Here is a 23,600-nt window from a genome sequence, read left to right as displayed (position 1 = left end):
TTTTTTTTTTTTTAGTAGAGACGGGGTTTCACCGTGTCGACCAGGATGGTCTCGATCTCTTGGCCAGACATCCAAGAAAGCCCTCACTAGTATCCTCTTTATATAATGAGGCAATAGGAAAATCAAGTTGCACAAATTTGCCATTTATGGTGGTATCCTGAATCTTGGTTGAATCTTGCAGACCTGCCTCTATGCAAAGTGTAACTTGTTCCTTCCATTAGTATGAGAGTTTGTTACAATCGGTTGCAAGAGCTTTTGCATTATTCTAAACTATATCCCGTGAATATGCTAAAGGTGGATTGCTAGGTCAGCTTTCATTTTCACCGTCCGCTCCATTTTCGACACAAGGGGCATGCCTCCCCGGAGCTAGTTCATGCCTCCAGAGTTGCCGCAGCAGTGTGTTAGCATAGAAATTAGAGTCTCCTGCTTTCAATTAACTCTCCTGCTTAAAGTCGCTCAGTGAATCTCATTGTCTTCACAATAGGTCCAAGTTACTTGCCACAGGGCCCTTCATAATGTCTCTCTCTAGGGTGTCACTTGTCACCACTCCCTGACTGCCCGTATTGGACACGCTGTGCACATGCGTTTGTTTCTTTGTAAATACTGCTCCCTCTGCCTGGAACTTCCCAAGGACCTCCTACAATCCTCTCCCTTTTCTCTGCCAACTCCCAAGATGGATTCTCTAAGATTCAGCTAAGGAGCTCCCTTCTGGAGAAGTCTTCTCCTTTCTTAACCAAACTGTGCTCTCCTATTCTAGCACGGTGTTACTATGTCTTAACTTGTGTGCCCTCCCTACTAGTTGGTGGATTCCTGAGGACAGGGACCACTTCTTTGGATCTTTATGTAGGGGGTCACAAAGAGGCCAAACAGGTAATGCAAATGAGGGATCTGAGCTGGATAGAGGGCAAGACCACGCCTAGGGTAAAGGGGCCATTACTGCTCAGCGCTAGCTAACTGTTGCTATACGGGACCATAGACCAGGGTTAACAAACCTCCTGAGTTTTTTTGCTTTTTGAGACAGAGTCTTGCTCTGTCACCCAGGCTGGAGTGCAGTGGCACAATCTCGGCTCACAGCAACCTCTGCCTCCCAGGTTCAAGCGATCCTCCTGCCTCAGCCTCCCAAAGTAGCTGGGACTACAGGTGCATGCCACCATGCCCAGCTAATTTTTTTTGTATTTTTAGTAAAGACAGGGTTTCACCATGTTGGCCAGGCTGGTCTTGAACTCCTGACTCAGGTGATCTGCCTGCCTTGGCCTCCCAAAGTGCTGGGATTACAGGCATGAGCCACAGCACCTGGCCAAACCTCCTGAGTTTTAAAGAGAAGTTGTCTCTACTAAAAATACCAAAAAAGTTAGCTGGGTGTGCCTGTGATCCCAGTTACTTGGGAGGCTGAGGCAGAAGAATTTCTTGAACCTAGGAGGTGGAGGTTGCAGTGAGCCGAGACTGTGCCACTGCAATCCAGCCTGGGTGACAGAGCAAGACTCTGTCTCAAGAAAAAAAAAGAAAAAAAAGAAACAAGATTATAGAATGTATCACCCAGATTTGGAAATGACTGTGTGTCATCTTATGTCCTTTCTCACTAATGCAACAGACACCTATAGTGAGAGCTGGTTAAAGAATGGTGCTGTCTCCCACATCATTACCACCGTGACCTTTCCTTAAATAGGCTGATGGAACTATTCCCAATTGACCTGTCAAACCGTTGCTATGTTTTCCTTTTTCTAAAGTAGGAGAGGAACTTTCAGCTAGGAAAGCCTTAGAAACACATCTGCTAAAGTAAGATAGATCAGGGTTAGCATCCTGTTCTGGAGTCTTATGAGCTCTGCCCTTGGGCAGGTTACTCAACTTTTCTGAGCCCATTGTTTTCTCATTTGCAAAATGGGTCACTGGGAGAGGGGTGCGGATTAAAGATGTACGATAAGCATTTGATAAATACTTTTTGAATTAATGAAAAGGGCTCAATACAGTGTTTGGCTCATGGTATATTTTCAATAGGAGATATCTATTATCATTATTTTTATGTACCTAGGTGTTACTTATGGCATAATAATAGTTAACATTTACTGAGCATTTACTATTGCCACGTACTGTGCTAATGCATCACACACTTTATCCCATTGAATCCTTATAACAACCTTATGAGATAGGTACTAATACTATTCTGATTTTAATTGATGATGGAAAATGAGGCCCAGTTCAAGACTGCACAGCTGGTGTTATAAAAAAACAATAGGCACTAGGATAATAAACAGAGTTGGGATCTCAGGGCTGCCTCTTACTAGCTATTTGACTCCTGGTTACTTTACTTCTCTGTGCTTTAATTTCTGTATCCATAAAGTGGGTTAATAATGCCTGTCTCCAGGAGTCATCGTGCAATCAAATGAGGTAATAATGTGAAATACTTAGCCCATACTAGGGTCTCATTAAAATGTTTGCTCTCATTTCCACCCTTTCTTCCTGACCCAAACTCCCCCAGGCAGAATCTTGTTCCTATGGGCGGATATATCACTCTCTACAGAGCAGAGATTCTCAGACTTCTGTGTACTTATGAGTCATTGAAGAGTTTGTTAAAGTGTAGCTTCCTGGGCTTAAGATTCTGACTCAACAGATCTGAAGTAGGACCCAGAAATCCACATTTTAAACATATTCTCTCAGTTACTTCTGCCAACACAGGCAGGCAGTCCTCAGATCACACCTAGAGAAATAAGACTGAAGCAAAATAACATATACTCCCAGCACTTTGGGAGGCCAAGGCAGGTGGATCACCTGAGGTCAGGAGTTCGAGACCAGCCTGGCCAACATAGTGAAATTCCATTGTTACTAAAAATAAAAAATTAGCTGGGCCTCGTGGTGCATGCCTATAATCCCAGCTACTCAAGAGGCTGAGGCACAAGATTCTCTTGAACCCAGGAGGAGGAGGCTGCAGTGAGCCGAGATCACTGTAGCCCGGGTGACCATGGAGTGAAACCCTGTCTCTAAATAAATAAATAGAGTAAAACATCTCAGTCCAGGTTTCTGGAATCTTGCTAACTTATTATAAACATAGTTATAAAATCTGAAAACTTCTCAGAGTTAGAAACTCACCTATAGCTTTAGCGTAAAGCTCAGAAAGTGTTTCAATGAATGCAGTGTTTCCAAAGATACTGACATGGTTTCTTTTGTTTTCTTTTTTCTTTCTTTTTTTTTTTTTTTTTTTGAGACGGAGTTTCGTTCTTGTTGCCCAGGCTGGAGTGCAGTGCAATGGTGCGATCTCAGCTCACCGAAATCTCTGCCTCCTGGATTCAAGCGATTCTCCTACCTCAGCCTACCAACCAAGTAGCTGGGATTACAGGCACCTGCCACCACGCCTGGCTAATTTTTTGCATTTTTAGTAGAGACCAGGGTTCTCCAGGTTGTTCAGGCTGGTCGTGAACTCCTGACCACAGGTGATCCGCCTCCCCAACCTCGGCTTCCCGAAGTGCTGGGATTACAAACGTGAGCCACCATGCCTGTGCCCAACCGACATGGTTCCTTTAAATGCTGTCTTTCTCAGAGAGGATTGAATCTATAATTGAACTCCAAATAACCAGATGACAGCTGAGCTGAGTGGCGCATTACATTTGAGTCATCTCAGTCTCTTGGCTCTTATGTGTTTTAAAAGTAGTATTTTAGATGTCTTAAATATCTGGCATTGGTAATGGTGTGCGGTAAAGCCAAAATTTTTGTAAGGTGGCCAACATGTCGATTCCATTTCAAGCAACAGGATTAGTTATAGAATTTGAAGGTAGTATAGAGAATATTTTGATTTTTTTGAGGAGAGGAAATTAAATGGTCAGCCATGCATTATCTGCAGGTGAATTTGCTCTTGTTACAGAGTTAATCTGTTTGCTTGCAAGTATTTGTTGAAGCTTAATTAGGTTCTTTGGGGATAGAAACTTTGGCTGACCTTAGAAAAGGATTGTTTTAAATTAGTTAAATTAGTTAAAACTGTGTTTTATTATCAGCTCAATTGCAGAAAAGTTGTGATCTGAAATCCTTTTAAGTTCATGCCTAAAAACAGAATGTTATGTGTGCCTCTAATAAAGTGGGAAATAAGGGAAAATAAAGTTTCTTCATAAACAGATTTTCTCAATGAGGCTTTATTAATTTAGAATTACTTTCCAGAACATTAGAGAATCCCATTTAGATTGGAGGGTGATAAACATTCTGAGTTCAGATCCTGTGGAGCCATATTCGAACACGAAAGAATGTAAGGTAGAGAGAGTTCTGGGGAGGCACTGCCAAGAAATGAAGCTCGTAGGAAGTCATGACCCTCTGATTACCCTCTCTTAATCCACAATCCTGCATCTACTTCACTGTACATGATGGTTCCTCATCATCGTCTCACAATTATCATGTCTACATATGAACTTAAGCATTGTGAAGACTCCATTTTGGGAGAATTTATAGAAGATGTAATTGATCAAAGACATTCTTAAAACTGGAACTTCTTTAGTGCCACTCTTATCTACATGGTGTTTATATTTCCTGATAACCACTGTATTTTGTGTATCAGGGTTAATTTATAAATAAGGTGAAAGAAATGGCTAGTCATAGTTCATGTTAAGTATTTTATTTTTAATTAATTTTTGTTTTAGAGACAGGGTCTTGCTAGGTAGCCCAGGCTGGAGTGCAGTGGCGCAATCATGGCTCACTGCAGCCTTGAACTCCTGGGTTCAAGCGATCCTGTTGCCTCAGCCTTCCAAGTAGGAGTAGCTGGGACTACAGGCACATGACACCACTCCTGGCTAATTTTTAAATTTTTTGTAGAGATGAGGCGGGGGACTGAGGATGGGTCTTGCTATGGGACTTAGGCTGGTCTCGAACTCCTGGCCTCAATCAATCCTTCCACCTTGGCCTCCCAAAGTGCTGGGATTATGGGTGTGGGCTACCACGCCCAGCCTAATTATTTTATTTTTAGGTACGTAATGGGCTTTGATGTCAGACAGACTGGGATTTATGTTCCAGGCTCTCCTCATTTCTAGTAGTGGATACACTTAACATTTCTAAGCCTCAGCTTCTTCATCCATAAAATGGTGCAAAATGGGGGTTAATCAAAGAGCAAAGATGTGAAGATTAAATGAATTGAAATGATACTCGGGCCTTGATCCCTTATCTAAAAACTTGGGGGCAAATATGTTTTAGAGTTCAGAATTATTTACAATTTAGAAAGTTAATACAGTACATGGTACATTACACAAAATTTCCAGCAGGCTCTGGGGCAGTACCGTAAAAAAGCACATTGATTTTTCTGCAGCAATCATGTAACTATTCATATAGTGTTTATAAATATTATAAATAAAGACTATAAACAGCATGACATCAGGTGAAGCTAATTGAGTTTGTGTCAAATTTATAAAAAACCTACAAGGACTATAGAGAGCATTACATCAGATCAAGCCAGTTCTTGAGGCCAAATGAGTTTAGGCCACTTAACAAAGATTTTTAAATTCTGCACTGTATGAAAAAACATATAGTAGAGTCTAGTATATTGCAAGACCTTTAAAAATTATTAAAGCTTCTACTTAGACAGTACTTTATGGCACATACAGTACAACACCTGATGTTTACGTCAATAACAATTGTATGAGGGCCAGGTGTGGTGGCTCGTGCCTGTAATCTCAGCACTTTGGGAAGCCAAGGAGGGAGGAACACTGAACCCAAGAGTTCGAGACCAGCCTGGGCAACATGCTCAGACCATATCTTTACAAAACAATTTTAAAAATTGGCCAGGCATAGTGGTGTGCGCCTGTGGTCCCAGCTACTCAGGAGGCTGAGGCAGGAGGACTGCTTGAGCCCAGGAGGTTGAGGCTGCAATGAGCTGTGTTCATGCCACTGCACTCCAGCCTGGATGATAAAGTGAGACTCTGTCTCAACCAAAAAAGAAAGAAAGAAAGAAAAAGAAAAGAAAACAGCTATATGATGATGATGTTGGTATTATTATCATTCCCATTTTATATATGAGAGGTAGAAAAGGCAAATAGATGGGCACAGTGTCTCACACCTATAATCCCAGCACTTTGGGAGGCCAAGGCAGGAGGATTGTTTGAGGCTACAAGTTCGAGACCAACCTGTCTACAAAAAAATTTAAAAATTCATCAAGGAGTGGTGATACACACCTGTAGTCCCAGCTACTTGGGAGGCTGAGGTTGGAGAATCACTGCAGCACAGGAGTTCAAGGGTGTAGTGAGCTGTGATTGTGCCACTGCACGTCAGCCTGGGCAACAGAGCAAGACCTCTAAAAACAAATACAAAAACCAAAAAGCAAATAGAGTTAGTTCCTTGCTTAAGGCCACACGACTAAGTGGGAGCACGAGGTTTTGACCTCAGGCATCCTAGCTCTGAGTCTGTGCTCTTAACCTCTGTGTTATACTAACACTAAATGTTAGCTCTCGGCCTCTTTGGGAGATCAAAGGTAAGTCTAGTTATTTCTGTATTACACAGTAATAAAAGCATTGTCACACTGAGGTAGATCCTGATCCGAATTAATCTCCTTTTAACTATGGCACACTTACTTGTTTACATGTCGCCTTATTTCACCAAGGAGCTGAAATGGCTTATTAAAATATATGCAATCTCAATGATTAAGTGAATAATCAAGGAAATTAGGGCAAAGGGAAGATGAGCGATACTGAGGTGTGAAATGATTTTTACTACTATCTATATGTAATGTAGCCTGTGTTCAGTGTACATCAATAAAAATTTTATTTTGTAGATCTTTGAGCTTTAGTCCTCAAGTCATATTTTTTTAGTATGAATGAAAGAAAAAGTTTATTATCCAATGTACTTAAAAATTTTTTTCTTTTTATAAATTATGAAAATTTTACGTTTATATATTTAGGAATACAAGGGCAGATTTCTTTATTTTCTTTCTTTCTTTTTCTTTTTTTTCCCTTTCTTTTCTTTCTTAATACAAGGGCAGCCTGCCCGCCCACCCTCCTTCCTTCCTTCCTTCCTTCCTTCCTTCCTTCCTTCCTTTCTTCCTTCCTTCGTAGCTGGGATTACAGGCGTGCACCAGCACACCCAGCTAATTGTTATATTTTTAGTGAAGACAGGATTTCCCCATGTTGACCAGGCTGATTTCAAACTCTTGACCTCAGGTGATCCATCCACCTCAGCCTCCCAAAGTGCTGGGATTATAGGTGTGAACCACCGCGCCCAGCCAAGAGCAGGTTTCTTACATGCATATATTGCATAGTGATGAAGTCTGGGCTTTTAGTGTACCTGATACCCGAAGAGTGAACATCGTACACAAGAGCTAACTTTTCAAGCTGCACCCTCATCCAATGTCTTCTATCCAAGCTTATGTCTTCATCATTGAATTGTTTCACAGGTTTATTTCAAAAACAAGCTGAAGTTGGCACTCATTGGCCAGAGTGTCTTTGGACAAGAAGTCTATAGCCACCTCTGCAAAGAGGGCCACCGAGTAGTAGGGGTGTTCACGGTTCCAGACAAGGATGGAAAAGCTGACCCTCTGGGTGAGTGCATCATGGGATGACTGGGTCAAAAATTCTCAGGTCTGGGCTGGCCATCAGCTGGTGTGGCAACTCTGCATACACAATACACACTCCTTCTATTTGTTGTTTTACCCTTGCCAATGCTGGACTTTCATCTCATGGTCCGAGGCAGCTGCCTCAGCCCTTACTATCACGTCTGCATTCCAGCAAGAAGGAAGGAAAAGAGTGGGAAGCAGGGAAAGCTTTTTATTAAAGGTGTAACCCAGAGCTGCACGTATTCCTCCCACTTGTATCCCATTGGCAAGAACTTAGTCACAGGCCAAATCTATTTGAGGAGTGGCTGAGAAATATAGATTTGATTTGGGGTGGCTATGTGTTCAGCTAAACTAGGGAAATCCATTGCTAAAGGCCGAAGGGGGATAACTAGCAGTCTCTGCCATATACATGAACTTCAGAAAGATTGCAAGCATGTAACTTTTAGACCTTTCAGAATGAATCCTGGGAAATCAACTCTTCCCTGGTGCCTGGTCCCAGTGTCAGGACCCCCTTTCCATTGGTCATGGCCATTTGGGCTCATGGCATAGCTCAGAAAAAGAAAAACTACCAACCTCACTTATAGAGTCACCTATAGAAAGCAATACAGCGTGTGGTTAACAGCATATGTCCTGGAGTCAAGGAATGAATTCTGACTCTGCTATTTATCAGCTGTATGACCTTGGGCAAGTTGTTAATCTTACTAAGCCTCAGTTCAATGGTAGCTTCCTCTCGTGGCTGCTATGAGCATTAAATTAGATTAATGTACACAAAGTGCTCACGCTATGCCTGGCTCATAATAAGGAAGCATTGATGACAGTAGCTGACTGTTCCTGTGAGAACAGTCAACTAGGACAGCCAAAAACTGAAACGGAAGCCCAACACTTGGATGTCTCAGCCTGTCTCAGTGGAGTACGTTTTTTACAATGAAGGCTTCTAAGTTTCCTCCACCCGTTTTTCTTTGTCATACGATCTTTCACAATTTTCTCCCATGATCACATTTTTTTACCACCATTTATCCATTTTCCTGTCATCTGATATGTGAGTTAAGTTTTTTGAACATCTTATGAACATTCATATTTTGTGAATATTATTGTGCTGATCTCTCAGATTCTTCCAAATGGATTGATCAGGGGCTAATCCTGATGGTTGGGTCCTTCAGGACTTCCTGCCAGCATTTAGGTTTTATGGTGGAGACATCATCTCACCCTGAGTCAACGAATTTTGTTGTTCAGATCTAGGAGAAAGGAAAGCGACACAAAAATGCAGATGAAAAGCTTTAGTTAAAGACTTCTGGAAATTGCCTAAAATTAACATATATGCTATTATATATTAAATTCATATAGCATATAAAATATATATACTATTACATTATAAAAGTAATATATATTACTATATTATAAAACATATATAATATGTACTATCATTTCTGTAATATATTTATACCATTATGTATTAATAATAGTATATATATACATATATATTTATAAACTGAAAAAATTTTTAGAGACAGGGTCTTACTTCATTGCCCAGGCTGGAGTGCAATGGCGCGATCATGGCTTACTGCAACCTGGAGCTCCTGGGCTCAAGTGATCCTCCTAAGTAGCTAGGACTGTAGGTATGTGCCACCACACCCAGCTGAATTAAAAATAAATTTTTTTTTGGTAGAGTCAGGGGTCTCATTATGTTGTCCAGGCTGGTCTTGAACTCCTAGGTTCAAGCAATCCTCCTCCCTTGGCTCTCAAAGTGCTGGGATTACAGATGTGAGCCACTGTGCCTGACTGATTTTTAAAATATATACTACTTATATATAAAACTGTATACCTAAAGACATATATATATATATATATATATATATATATATATATATATATATGTATATATATACTTAAGGTATAAGGCACATAGTAAAAATGACATTTCATTATGGAATAAATAGGCTTGTGCTGTTTGCACTTCGGTGGGCCGTTCCATTTTCATATGGGATTAGGATGGAGTCATTTGTTTGGGAGGGGACAGCACTCTTCTCAGGAAGGAGACCTTGGTCTGTTCAGTGTGGCAAAACCCATAGCGGCAGCTGAGCATGTATTCTACATTCTTGGCCTCTCACCTTCGTTAACTTTTTGTTTGGTGAATTTGGGAGAAGGCAGTAGAAAAGCTCAGCTCAACACTTGCACTCTTCATCTTTCAGGACCTGCCTAGTTGGCAGGTAGAATGTGTTCTGGTCTACAGTTTGTTCTGCACAAGGAGGGGAGAGATTCTTGGCTTTCTAACTGTGCCAGGGTGAATATGTTAAATTGGTGGGTGAAGTATTGGCATTTGGCTCCAAATCTAAAGCTATGTTCTTAAAAGGTTGTATCAGCAATAAAGGTACCATTTCGATCTAAAAAAGAAAAAACTTTCATTAAAATCTTAAAATATCATCTAGCCAAAAATTTTTCAGTTCTAATTTATTATGCCTTAAGTATATAGATCAGTATCAGCTTAGTGTGATACAACAGGTGAAATTCTAGTCACGATCTAAATTGTTCTTCACCATGTTTTATTTGTAAATATTTCATGAAACTATAAAATTACAATATGTGAATTCATAGCAATGTAAAATTATGGCTAACTTGTAAAAAAAAATCTTTTTTATGCTCAGCTTTGGTTGCAGAGAAAGATGGGACCCCTGTGTTCAAGTTCCCTAAATGGAGAGTCAAGGGCAAGACCATCAAAGAGGTGGCGGAGGCCTACAGATCTGTGGGTGCAGAGCTGAATGTACTCCCTTTCTGCACTCAGTTCATCCCCATGGATATAATTGATAGTCCAAAGCATGGCTCTATCATCTATCACCCATCCATCCTGCCCAGGCACAGAGGAGCCTCTGCTATCAACTGGTGAGATTTTCTCTTTTTACTTTTTTTTTTTTTTTTTGAGATGAGGTCTTGCTATGTTGCCCAGTCTAGATTCAAACTCCTGATCTCAAATGATCCTCCTGCAACGTAGCTGAGATTTCAAGAGTGTGCCAGAATATCCAGTGAGACTTTTTTAATTACAGAGAGGATGAGTCTATTTCCATTGCCTACCTGTTTTTTACCTGGGCGATTAAGAAATAGGCATGCTTGAACAACTGTGAGGTCCTGATTGGTTACTACTATTGCATGAACTCCCCTGAGATCTAGACATACTGCGTGAAGCAGGACAGCATTTCCCAAGAATAGCCTATGGAGTACTAGCTCCATTCATTGACTGTTACTAGGTACTGAGCAAACAAAGGTTTTATGATCAGTAAATTTGGTTTATGCTGGATTTTTAATTGTTGGATTCATTTGAGCTATTAATACGGGCTTTAGCATCAGTATCAAAATCCCCTAGAGGAAATCTGAATACACAGTGTTCCCAAACTTATTTGACCACAGAAATTGTTTTTTTGCCTAGAGCATCTCAAGTACATTTCAGGAAATGCTGAATTACTTGAAATGATCATCGAGTAATTATTTGCAATGATGAAATGATCATCTTCATTGTCCATCTTCCCCATTCAACTCCAGGCTTCTTGAGGACTTTGCCTAACATTTGTATTGCAATTTTCCAGTGTCAAGAATAGTGGCTGGTAAACTGTGGGTACCTAACACCAAAGGGACACAATGCTGTGGGTTAAGGTGGGCCTTCCGACCCTTTCTGCCTTCTCTCCTATACCTGCCTGTCTTCCTAATATTCCTCTGTGTCAAGTTGGTGGAATAAGCCGGAAGCCTACACTTGGTTTAAATGTGATGAAAAATATTAATTGTATTTAAATTTTGATTACATGAATTGATTTCTTTTTGGCTCTTATAAATAATATACTATTATTTAGTAAATATCTTTGCACTTAAACTTGTATTTTTTCTCACTTTACACTGTTTCCACATGCAGCATCATTGGATCAAGGCATATCAATATTTTCAGAATCTTGATAACAATGCCAGTTAATTTCTTAGTATTTCTGAAGAGTTAATGATTGATTGATTGATTTAGGTCTTGATTTGTAGCTCAGAAGTAAAATTTATTTACCTCATGGGCATGGCTGACTTACCATCATACTCTCTCTGTGTTAGCTTACTCTCTGATATGCTTTTAGATGTATTTATTCACAGGTCTAGCTTATTGTTTGTGTTATAAGCTTCTGGAGGGCCAGCATTTTTCTCATAGGCTAAGGTTCATAGTGCACAAAATACGAATTGTTGAATTAATCAGCCATCTTATACTATAATTTATGTAGAAAATCTAGAGCTAATTCTAGTCCTAAATAAATCTTACACCTGAATTAATTAGCACAACTTGAATTAATAATCAGTTCTGTTCTTCACATTCCACAGAGTATCCTATCTTATCTTCTGTTCTTATTCTGGCTAATACAGGGTCAAGTTCAATGTAGGAATTGAACCCAAGTGGGCAAATTACTTGATCCTGAAGTAGAAAGCTGACCCCTGGGAGTCAGTGAGTGGTAGTAACGATAGACTCTAATGCCTTTTTGAATTCATTGCAAGTCATTACTATACATTAACAAGAAAGACTGAAGATATGAGGATGTATTATATAAAACAGCAGTAACTGTAGGCAGTGCTTTTTATGAGCTCTGACATCTCCCAGTTCTACTGTTAGTTTCTCATGGCAGCTTCATTCATTGTCTACTTTTCCATTATAACTACCTTACACTTTAATATCACTAATTCATCACTTTATGATATAGTTAGCCAACATTTTAAATTAAAATTCTTCTTTTCACAGGACTCTAATTACTGGAGATAAGAAAGCTGGGTTTTCTGTTTTCTGGGCTGATGATGGCTTGGATACAGGACCCATCCTTCTTCAGAGATCATGTGACGTTGAACCCAATGATACAGTGGATACGCTTTATAATCGGTTTCTTTTTCCTGAGGGAATCAAGGCCATGGTTAGTATATTTTGCCATCCAGAATTTAGTAAACTTTTAAATATTTTTGAAAATATTTTTTCTTTTATTAAGAAATTATCCATATGAATTTCACTAAAAATATAAAATTTAAAAACAAGCCCGGGCATCACGGGTCACGCTTACAATCTCAGCACTTTGGGAGGCCAAGGCGGGCGAATCATGGGGTCAGAAGTTCGAGACCAGCCTGGCCAACATGGTGAAACTCTGAGTCTACTAAAAATACAAAAATTTAGCTGGGCATAGTGGCGGGCACCTGTAATTCCAGCTACCTGAGAGGCTGAGGCAGAAGAATTGCTTGAATCCGAGAGGCGGAGGTTGCGGTGAGCCGAGATCGTGCCACTACACTCCAGCCTGGGCGACAGAGCAAGACTTCATCTCCAAAAACAAACAAAACAAAATTAGGTATTCTTTTTTTCAACTAATGGGATGGTATATTTAGGATGGAAATCTGAACTTTTCAATTTCTTAGTCTAAGAAACTGACTTGTTCTTCTGAGAGCAGTGATCCAATGGATATATTAGCATTTAAACGGCTCCATTTCTTTTGCCAAATACTTGAATCTTCAACCTGGCCTACAATGGTTAATTGTAAAGAAGCATATAGAATCCGAAGACATTTTGCTATGTAATTTGTTATGGAAATGTAAAGGTACTTTAAATTAGGCTCTGTAACAGGGTGAAATTTGGTGTTGCTATATTTATTCAGAGGCACTCTGGGGCAAAAAAAAAAAAAAAAATCCCAAAACATGTACACCATCAAATACAAATATTGAAATATTAGCCTGTAAAATATTGAAAGCCTCAGCTGATAATTTTGATGTCATTTAATTTTTTTCAGAGATAGTATGAGAGAATACAGTAGTAGCCATTGATTTAGGAGGGAGGAGAGCAGTGCTTTGCTTGTATCATTTAATGATTAAGAAAGCAGGGCTTTGATGTCAGAAAGAACTAAGCTCCAATTTCCATTCTACTTCTTCGTTGGTGTATGACACCAGGCAAGTCACTTAGCCTCTTTAGCTTTGGTTTCTTCATCTATACAGTGTGGACAATACCACCTGACTTGTAGGGCAGTTGTGAAAATTAAATGACATTATTTGTGTAAAGCATCTGGCCCATGGTAGCTACTCATAAAATTATCATTACAATCAATATAGTGTTATGTGTGTTCAGTGACATTTGCTGAAGCTGAAATTTCAGACCTAGTTATAGCCTGGATGGAGGTGGGTGGACTGAGCTGTAAACTTGGCTCTGTTCTCCTATGGCTCCCTCCATGTGTTCTTGGGTGGGTTGCTTAGCAGCTGTGAGTCCTTAGAGAGAAATCTGAGAACTTGAACTCACATAGGCCTCCCAGTGAAAATGGGAGGCTGTCGACTCAAGGCAAACATAAATACGACAGAGAAGAAACTGCATGATACTTCCCAAAGGCAATCAAACTCATGGATAGATTTTAACTTGTTTTATTCCATGTCTCCTAAACTAGAAAGCAAGTTGAATTTATTAAATACAATAAAGTATCATTTTTTGGAATCATTATGATGAGTAAAATAACTCACAAAGACTTATAATTGTATTCCTAACATTTCCAGTGAATCATCCAGAGGAATGGCAGTTTGTTTAAACAAAGGAGTCATTTTTAAGAGGGCAGACTTCCATTGGCAATAGATAGACCTGGACACACACAAAACCTGTTTCTGACACCTACGAGCTCGCCCTGTGATGTTGAGCCTTGCTTAGCTCTTTTTCTAAGCCAGTTTCCTCTTGTGTAAAACAGGAATAACAATATCTACCTTGCAGGATTTGTGTTATCTTTACAAAGGATATTTTACATAAAGTAGCTACCACACTGCTCATCAGGATGGACCTGAAGAAATGGTAGTTATCATCATATTCTGACTCTCTGAATAGCTTTATAGGTAGTAATTCCGTTATGCAGAAATTTTAGTCAAATAGACCATGCCATTGTTGATCACTGGGCTGTAACACAGGTGACGTCTTTGGCCTTAGGTAGAAGCTGTCCAACTCATAGCCGATGGAAAAGCTCCTCGTATTCCCCAGCCAGAAGAAGGGGCAACATATGAAGGTATACAGAAAAAGGAAAATGCTGAGGTATTTATATCAACTCAATGACACATCTCAGAGTTCATGGCCCTCTACCTTTTAGGAGTTTCCCACATACTACGATCTTGCCAAAAGGTAGATCTGTAAGCCAGCCTGCCCTAGCCCTACCTGTTACAGTAGACAGGCAGCCAGACAGAAGCAGGAGAGGGGAGTCCCCTAAAGAAAAAAAAGTCTGGGAAGACTCACGTCTGAGAGACCACCCTAAATTTGCATATTAACAGTATCTCTAATGCTGGAGTGGGTGGGCACTTAGTCAAATGTGCACAAAAAGGAGGGGCGATACTATGCAAATGAACAAACAAGCAAATAAAAAATGCCCAGAAACCCCTCTTAAGACTGACTGCTCAATACTCCTTCACTTCAGTGAAATGTCAAAATATTGCCTGCTACATGCTAAGGAAAAGAGCAAAGGGGATATTCCTTAAAAAAAACCTGGCATGTTGGGCACACTGGGTGCAGTGGCTCATGCCTGTAATCCCAGCACTTTGGGAGGCTGACGATGGAGGATCACTTGAGGCCAGGAGTTCAAGACCAGCCTGACCAACACAGTGAGACCCGTGACTCAAAAAACAAAAAACAAAAACCTGGAGCCATAAGTACAGCTTAGGGCAGAGAGAGAAATTCCAAAAAAAATACACAGATGCAATAGGCATAGATTTGGCCACTATACAACCTTCCTATGGTGATGATAGTAAACAAGACAACCATCAGATAATATTCATACCCAACACCAACCCACACATACACACCAACTAATAATATGGAGGGTCCCATAAACCTGAGACAAAATCTAGGTGCAGACAAAGCAGAGAACTAAGACAGACCACAAAAAAACAAAAAAAAAAAAAAAAAAAAGAGGCAGAGACTTAACAGAAGCAGGAACTTAAAAAACAAAAGTTCAACCTAATAAAAACCCAACATAAAACTCTCCAACAGCTACTGGCCTACTCCCCTCAACTGCCCACTCTACTTCATCTTTACAGAGCATACTATCCCTTTAAATAACCCTCTGCTTTCCATTGTCCTTCAATAAAGTCTCTTTTGCTAAATTAGCCACCTGACAAAATACTTTCTCCAAATAAAACTAAGAGGTAAAAATTCCTTTACTTCCCAATAACATACCCATTTCTGCCTCTGATGGCAAGAAGCGTTTTTTATTGCCGTTAAGGTTCACAGTCTAGGAAGCTCAGCCTGTGTTTTGTGCCTTCCTAGATTTCTTGGAACTGGTCTGCTGAAGTTTTACATAATTGGATTCGAGGTCATGATAAAGTCCCTGGAGCCTGGACAGAGATAAATGGACAGGTATGTTCTAGAGACCACCTCCCCTCAACCTCCAACCCCGATTATTACCTTTCTTTGTAGGAGGTAAATTACAGATAAATCTGGGCTTCCCATGGTTCTTCCTTGGTTATGAGGCAGGTCTGCGATTCACTCTCCTCTTTACTCAGCATGTATTGAGCATTTATTGTGCAGCAGACACTAAATCCAGCCCTTGATCTCAAGAAGCCTGCAGTTTTATGGGGAGTGCAGAGAAATAAACACTCTCAGTGCAGTAAGATAAATGTTATCACGGAGGTTGAGACTCAGGCCTATTAGGAAAGGCTTCCTAGAAAAGCTCATTGCAGCCAGGCATGGTGGCTCATGCCTGAAATCCCAGCACTTTGGGAGGCCGAGGTGGACGGATCACCTGAGGTCAGGAGTTCAAGACCAGCCTGACGAATATGGCAAAACCCTGTCTCTACTAAAATTACAAAAATTAGCTGAGCATGGTGGTCTGCACCTGTAGTCCCAGCTACTATGGAGGCTGAGGCAGGGGAATAGCTTGAACCCGGGAGGTGGAGGTTGCAGTGAGCTGAGATCGCACCACTGCACTCCAGCCTGGGCAACAGAGCAAGACTCTGTCTCAAAAAAAAAAAAAGGAAAGAAACTAAAAGAAAAGGTCACTGCTTTGCTCGAACTTCAAGAAGAGTTAACCAGGTTGAGAGTAAGACAAATAGGTGAAGCCCCAGAGGTGAGAGACTCCAGCACCTACCCAAGGACTTGGAAAAGGAGTTCAGTGCAGCCAGGGGCTGGACTGTGAGGACAGCATGGGGAGAGCTGAGGCCAGAGAGGTGAGCAGGGGCCTGACAGGTCTTCTATCCATGGGTAATTGACTCAGCCCAGGCTGTCAGGTTTCACCTCTTTCAGGAGGTTTCCTGATCTCACACGTCCAGCCTGGCAGGGTCGGATGTCCCGTCTCTGGGTTCTAACAACATTCTATCTACCTCTGGTATGGCATATCATATATTGTGAGGGTCTCTTTATCTATCCCCCACAACACTAGACTGTGAACTCCTTAGGAGCAAGGGGTTCATGTGATTGTCTTGATAATCTCAGCAGTTAAGCAGGATTTTGGGTACATACTAAGTGCCAATAAAAATTCATGGGATCAATGGGTGAGCAAGGAAGGGAGTTTAGTTTAATGGTTAAGAGTGCCGAATCTGGGTCAGGCACAGTGGCTCATGCCAGCACTTTGGGAGGCTGAAGCAGGTGGATCATAATGTCAGGAGTTTGAGACCAGCCTGGCCAACATGGTGAAACCCCGTCTCTACTAAAATTACATAAATTAGCCAGGCGTGGTAGCGAGCGCATGTAATCCCAGCTACTCGGGAGGCTGAGACAGGAGTTTCACTTGAACCCCGGAGGTGGAAGTTGAAGTGAGCCGAGATCGTGCCACTGCACTCCAGCCTGGGCAGCAGAGTGAAGCTCTGTCTCAAAAAAACAACAACAAAGAGTGCAGGATCTGAAGCCAGAATGCTTCTATTGAGATTCTGGCTGTCCCACTATTTACCGTGTAACCTTGGGCAGGTTACTTAACCACTGGGTGCTTTGGTTGCCTCACTGTAAAATGGGACTAATAATACTACCTCCCTTGGGTTAAGGGTAATTGTGAAGATTAAATGTGTTGGCCGGGTGCAGTAGCCCAAGCCTGTAATCCCAGCACTTTGGGAGGCCAAGGTGGGAGGATCACCCAAGGTCAGGAGTTCAAGACCAGCCTGGCCAACATGGTAAAACCCTGTCTCTACTAAAAATACAATAATAAAAAAAAAAATTAGGCAGCTGCAGTGGCACGCACCTGTAATCCCAGCTACATGGGAGGCTGAGGCAAGAGAATCACTTGAACCTGGGAGGCAGAGGTTGCACTGAGATCGCACCACTGCACTCCAGCCTGGGCGACAGAGCAAGACTCTGTCTCAAATTAAAAAGGAGTTTAATACATGTTAACTAATTTAAGTACTTAGTCCCTGGCCTAAAGTAGGTATTCAACAAACCATCATGGCATAATCATAATAGTGCTCCATAAATGATAGCTGTCATCCTAGGATTGCAATCATAAATCAGTGTCAGCGTCTCTTGGTTACAGTCTGGATCCAGCCCTGTTTCCATGAACGGACTCACAAAGCACCCTGTGCTTCTCATCACTTATCACCCTGCACTGTAATAGTCTGGTTATCACTCTGCATTGCCCCTCACTGATGCCCACTCCAGCATCTCCCCACCCACCCAAACCGTACCTTCAGGCTATAAAGGCTGAGAGCTTTTTTATCGTATTCACCTGGGTATCAATGTGAATATGTGATAAATGCCTACTCATGTCACCTGGATGTGGGGCATTTTGGAAACTCTCCAATGACATATTCATAGACAGTCTCTTGCATTGTGTCATTTCTATGGATGTTTGAGACAGCTTCTCCCACTCTGGTGTCTCAATTTTATTACAGATGATAATCTGAACTTCAGTGTTTTTGCAAGGAATGATGCTTGTACATACCACTATGAACAGCTTTTCTCCTGATTTTACAATCTGGGTTTGATCTCTTTACTAGATGGTCACTTTCTATGGCTCGACATTACTGAATAGCTCTGTGCCTCCTGGAGAACCACTGGAAATTAAAGGTGCCAAGACGCCTGGTCTCGTTACCAAAAATGGACTTGTTATTTTTGGTAACGATGGAAAAGCAGTGAGTGTTCAATATGGCTGCCTATGAAATAACCTTTTGATTTTCTTCTATAACCCAAGCTATTAAGGGAATAGCTTTCACAAGGTAATCTGGCTTTGCACTGGGATATGGGGAGGCTAGGACATCTGTACCTCCATTGCTGGCTGGGGAGGAGCTGACTCTGAGTATCCTGATGGAGATGAGGTGTCTCAGGATGGGCCCCACAGACCTTTATAGGCTGCCTTCTGTAAAGGAGAAAGAGGCCGGAATTCAGTGGGAAGACGAGGGTGTGGGTCCCTGCTTCCCATTCTCTGGTCTTGGGCAGGATGATTCTCCCCTTTGAGTCTGTTTTGCCATCTACACAACACAGAGGAGAATCTCTCATCTGTCTGCCTTTCCACTGCCTGATTCTGGGAGGATCAAGTGAAATGGATATGGCCCTCCTCAGATGCCCCTTGCCACTGATCCACCAGGCAGGTGCCACCTACACTGCCTATGCTCAGGAGGGTTGGCCCTGGGCCTCAGTGTTGCCTTGCAAAGCTTCCCAATGAAGCATGCAAAGGTAATTTGTAGCTTACGGATATTTTCCAGTTGCTGCAGGATAAATCAGTTAAGACTGTAGGCTTAGGGTACTGCCAGTTCCAGGTTCTATGCCAAGCTCTGTTACTTACTATCTGTGTGGCACTGAACAAATCACTGACCCTCATTGAGCCTCCCTTTCTGTATCAGGGAATAATAATCGCATCTGCTTCCATCAGCATTTATGAGATTAGGTGAGATCCTTCAGCACATGCATGCATCCTTTTTTTTTTTAGCATCTGTGCTGCCGAAGTGAGCACTCATGCTTGCATTCTCCAGCATGGTGCAGAGCAAGTGCTCAGAGGCGGCAGCCGCAGAGTTGCGGCAGTAGTAGTGGTGTCTGTTATTTCATAGTAGATTCTAGACACTCAAATACCTACATCCGAGTGTCAAATTTTCCAGGACTTATTTTCTATTTTGAGATGTACCTATCCCTAGACCTAACTTTCTCCTTTCTGCTGCCATCATTCAAATGCCATTTCAGCCCTTTTACACATAATGGTGAATGCTTTTAATCCATATTTTTGTATTTTTCCAAATAATCTTGCCCTTATTTGCATATATCTATAGGAGTCCTCCCACCGGCCTCACTTTTGTATTCTCCCAATTTTTATGCTTGTTTTGTTGCTATTTTGTAGCTGATGGTGAGAAATCTGCAGTTTGAAGATGGAAAAATGATTCCTGCCTCTCAGTACTTTTCAGCGGGTGAGACGTCAGTGGTAGAACTCACAGCCGATGAGGTGAAGGTGGCGGAGACCATCAAGGTGAACATATCATGACCTTAATCTTACTGTTACCTTGGAAAACTGAAGCATGTTTGTAACTGGTACCATCCGTCCTCAAAGTAGTGGGATCAGAACTTTATTTCCTCTTTTTTTGTATTAGCTGCAAGAGGAAATTCATATGCTCAAACACAGTACATACAAATTGATTTTTCACATAAGTCATCCAAGGCAGTTCCAGGTTGGCATGAGGGTTAGGGGTAAAGTCATTCAGGGACCCAGTTTCTGTTATTTTCAAGGTATCCCTGGGGGGCATCTCCATTCCAGGCAGCCAGAAAGGCAAAGGAGTGTGTAGAATGGTGTGGAAGAGGTCTTCATGGGCCAGGACTGGGGTGGTGCAGGTTACTTCCACTCCTGTTCATTGGCTGCATCTAACTTGGAGAGATGCTGAGAACTGTGGTCAATCTGTGCGTACAAGGTGAAGAGGAAATTGGTTTGGTGAAGAGCTAGCCAATCCCTGCCATACTGTTCTATGTGGCACTTTCCTTACAAAAGTTTCCTTTTTGTGTAGGTCATCTGGGCTGGAATTTTAAGCAATGTCCCCATTATTGAAGACTCAACAGACTTCTTTAAATCTGGAGCAAGCTCAATGGATGTTGCTAGGTAAAACCACGACCTTATGACTCACTAGGAATTTCCTCACTAGGAATTTTGACTTGGTTTGACAGTGAAATTTACATTCTTTGTTCTGGATTTGATTTCCCTATCATACCTATCTACGGTACATCTCTATTGTTTATATTTTTTATTGTTTCCATGGTCAAGCAGACATATCTATCTGTTTAGTTCTCTTTGTTGCTAACCAGAAGTTGTTTTCATATCTTCTGTATACCTAAAAAAGCAACCTTTAGAACTGTTTGCATCTTTTAAAAATGTGTCCTCCCAGTTTCTTAGCTAATTTTCCTCCAGTATGACATCAGAATTGAGCTCTGGGTGAGAATGCTAACAGGGAATTTCCTATGGAGCCTGATCCAGAATATTATCTGAATAATATCTGATACCTGATAATAATAGTATTACCAGAATAATATCTGATACCTGCTATTAATTATGCTTTCCCCAAAATCTTTTTTTCTCCTACCCCTGGTCCCCCCGCAAATTGCCCAGTAAGATAGATCTAGAATGAGGGTTAACAGGCTATTTGCAAGGACAAGTGTAATCACCCTGTAGTCAGAATTTCTCCACAGAGGTTTAGAGTAAGTTGAAAGGGCTGGGGTCCCAGAGAGCCTCCTCTGTGGCAAGAAAAGTGGACCAGGATCCTACTGGTGCAGCATCTTGCAGAAGTGTTTTTCTTTGAGTTACTGGGATAATGAGACAGCTGGGAGCTCACCAGGGGCTGTGCAGTCCCTTGATGGTGGGTACAGTGAATAGAAGCTAAGAGGATTTGATCCCAAGCTACATTGTGGCCATTCACTAATTAAATAAGATAAAAATGTTCCTCCTCTTGACAAAATCCTTCATATTGACAAAGCAGTATTCCTGATGAATATTCTCTCTCTTTACTCATTTACTTAACAACATTGATTGAATATTTACTACATGTCAAGAACAGTTTTAGCACTGAGGATATAGAGTGTAAACTAGACAAGGTCCCTTTATTCATGGAGGTTTTATTCCAGAAATCAAAACAATCATTTCAAGAGTGTTTTCAAAAGTCAAGAGTTTTGGTTCCTCAAATTATAGATTTCTCAGAGCTGTGATTCATGAGTTCCCAGAAACTTCTAATTAGCTTAACTAAAGATTTTAATACTACATTATGGTGATTGTTATTACAGATAGCGTATCACTCTGTCACCTAGGCTGGAGTGCAGTGGTATGATCACAGCTCATTGCACTAGGAGCCTTGCACTCCTGGGCCAGCCATCCACTCATCTTAGCCTTTCTAGTGGCTGGGATTACAGGCATGAGCCATCACACCTGACCTCAGTAGTGTATTATTAGCACTTTTTTTTCTTTTTGCTAGCAAGATACTTCTGCAGGAATTACTGATTTTCTGTTTGAATGTCCAGCTTACCATAATCATCTGATATTATTATCTTGATTATAAAGATACCATCTCTTTTAGAGAATAAATGATTGAACAACAACCATGGTGGACTTTCCACACTGTACCTCGTACACTATTGCTATTCAAGAAATGTCAGATAACAGCTGTAATTTGACAAACTAACAGTGCAAATCAAAGGACTGGAAAGACTTCAAAAATTATATTGACCTACTGCATGGTTCCAACTAGTGCCTATGTTAACTACGTAATATAAACAAATGTCTATCTCATAATTTAGAGAAAATATTCTACAATATGACATTCATCTCTCATAATCTTTACAGTTAGGAAGTGTCTGTTTCTTATTCCTTGAGTATACATAAAAGGAAAGGAGTTGACTTTATATGCTCCTTGCTTTCTTGGTTGTAAGTAATTAAAAGATTTTGCCTTGATTTCTTTTATTTTTAGTCATGGATAGAGTTTAAAAAAACTGCCACTGTCCTTCAAGATATATTTTTAATTTCTTGCCCCTAGTCTTATCAACTTCTCTGATGAGTACCACAGAAGATCTCATATGCTATAAATAGGCATGTGATGTCTTACCTCAAAACGACTTGACAAATGCAAATAACACAGTCTTGCTAACCCCTCTTAAAATCTAAGTAATGCGAAGCTGGTTCTTACTTTAAGGCTGGTGGAAGAGATCAGACAGAAATGTGGTGGGCTTCAGTTGCAGAATGAAGACGTCTATATGGCCACCAAGTTTGAAGACTTTATCCAAAAGGTCGTGAGGAAACTGAGAGGAGAAGATCAAGAGGCGGAGCTTGTTGTAGATTATGTAAGCCTTTCCTTGATGTTACAACACGAAATCAGTGAGATCCAACACTATAAAAGAATGCTGTGCCTACTGCCTGTTTGTTTTTATGTTCATAACCTTTACAAAATAACAGCTTTACTGAGATCTAATTCAGATGCCATAAAATTCACACTTATTTTTTTTGATACAGAGTTTTGCTCTTGTTGCCCAGGCTGGAGTGCAATGGTGCCATCTCGACTCACCGCAACCTCTGCCTCCTGGGTTCAAGTGATTCTCCTGCCTCAGGCTCCTGAGTAGCTGGGATTACAGACATGTGTCACCATGCCTGGCTAATTTTGTATTTTTAGTAGAGATGGAGTTTCTTCATGTTGATCAGGCTGGTCTCAAACTCCCGACCTCAGGTGATCTGCCCACCCCAGCTTCCCAAAGTGCTTGGATTACAGGTGTGAGACACCATGCCTGGCCCAATTCACCTTTTAAAATGTATATTTTGAGTGGTTTTTAGTATGTTCATAAAGTTGTGCAACTATCAGGCTATCCAATTTTGGAACATTTTCATCATCCCAAAAAGAAGCCCTGTACCCACTGGCAGTCATTCTTTACTGTTTCAGGCCTACCTCGTACAAAAAATGTTCCAAAATTGGATAGCATGATAGTTCCTAGAAAACATTATATCTCTTTTCTGTCTCTATGAATTTGCCTATTTTAGAGATTTCATATAAATAGAATCAAATAACATGTGGCTTTTTGTTTCTGGCTTCTTTCTCTTAGCATAATGTGTTCAAGGTTCATCCATGTTGTATCATTATTTCATTCCTTTTTCTGGCCAAATAATATTCTATTGTATAAATATGCCACAGTTTGTTTATCCATTCATCGGTTGATGTACAT

General features: G+C 40.9%; 1 protein-coding gene across 1 annotated transcript in view; it reads left to right on the top strand.

Moving 5' to 3' along the window:
• ALDH1L2 (aldehyde dehydrogenase 1 family member L2) overlaps positions 1–23,600 on the top strand; it is a 73,025-nt gene that overhangs the window by 5,512 nt on the left and 43,913 nt on the right. The window contains exons 2-10 of the mRNA XM_017540580.2: positions 7,352–7,496; positions 10,153–10,387; positions 12,261–12,426; positions 14,451–14,552; positions 15,777–15,866; positions 18,431–18,565; positions 19,762–19,887; positions 20,417–20,508; positions 22,583–22,730. Of these exons, the coding sequence (XP_017396069.1) occupies positions 7,352–7,496; positions 10,153–10,387; positions 12,261–12,426; positions 14,451–14,552; positions 15,777–15,866; positions 18,431–18,565; positions 19,762–19,887; positions 20,417–20,508; positions 22,583–22,730 (1,239 nt within the window). The remainder of the gene's footprint in view (positions 1–7,351; positions 7,497–10,152; positions 10,388–12,260; positions 12,427–14,450; positions 14,553–15,776; positions 15,867–18,430; positions 18,566–19,761; positions 19,888–20,416; positions 20,509–22,582; positions 22,731–23,600) is intronic.

Source organism: Cebus imitator, unplaced genomic scaffold (genome assembly GCF_001604975.1).
Source record: "Cebus imitator isolate Cc_AM_T3 unplaced genomic scaffold, Cebus_imitator-1.0 Scaffold8, whole genome shotgun sequence".
Lineage (NCBI taxonomy): Eukaryota > Metazoa > Chordata > Mammalia > Primates > Cebidae > Cebus > Cebus imitator.
Note: the sequence above shows the minus strand (reverse complement) of the source record. Positions and strands in the feature narration are given on the sequence as shown.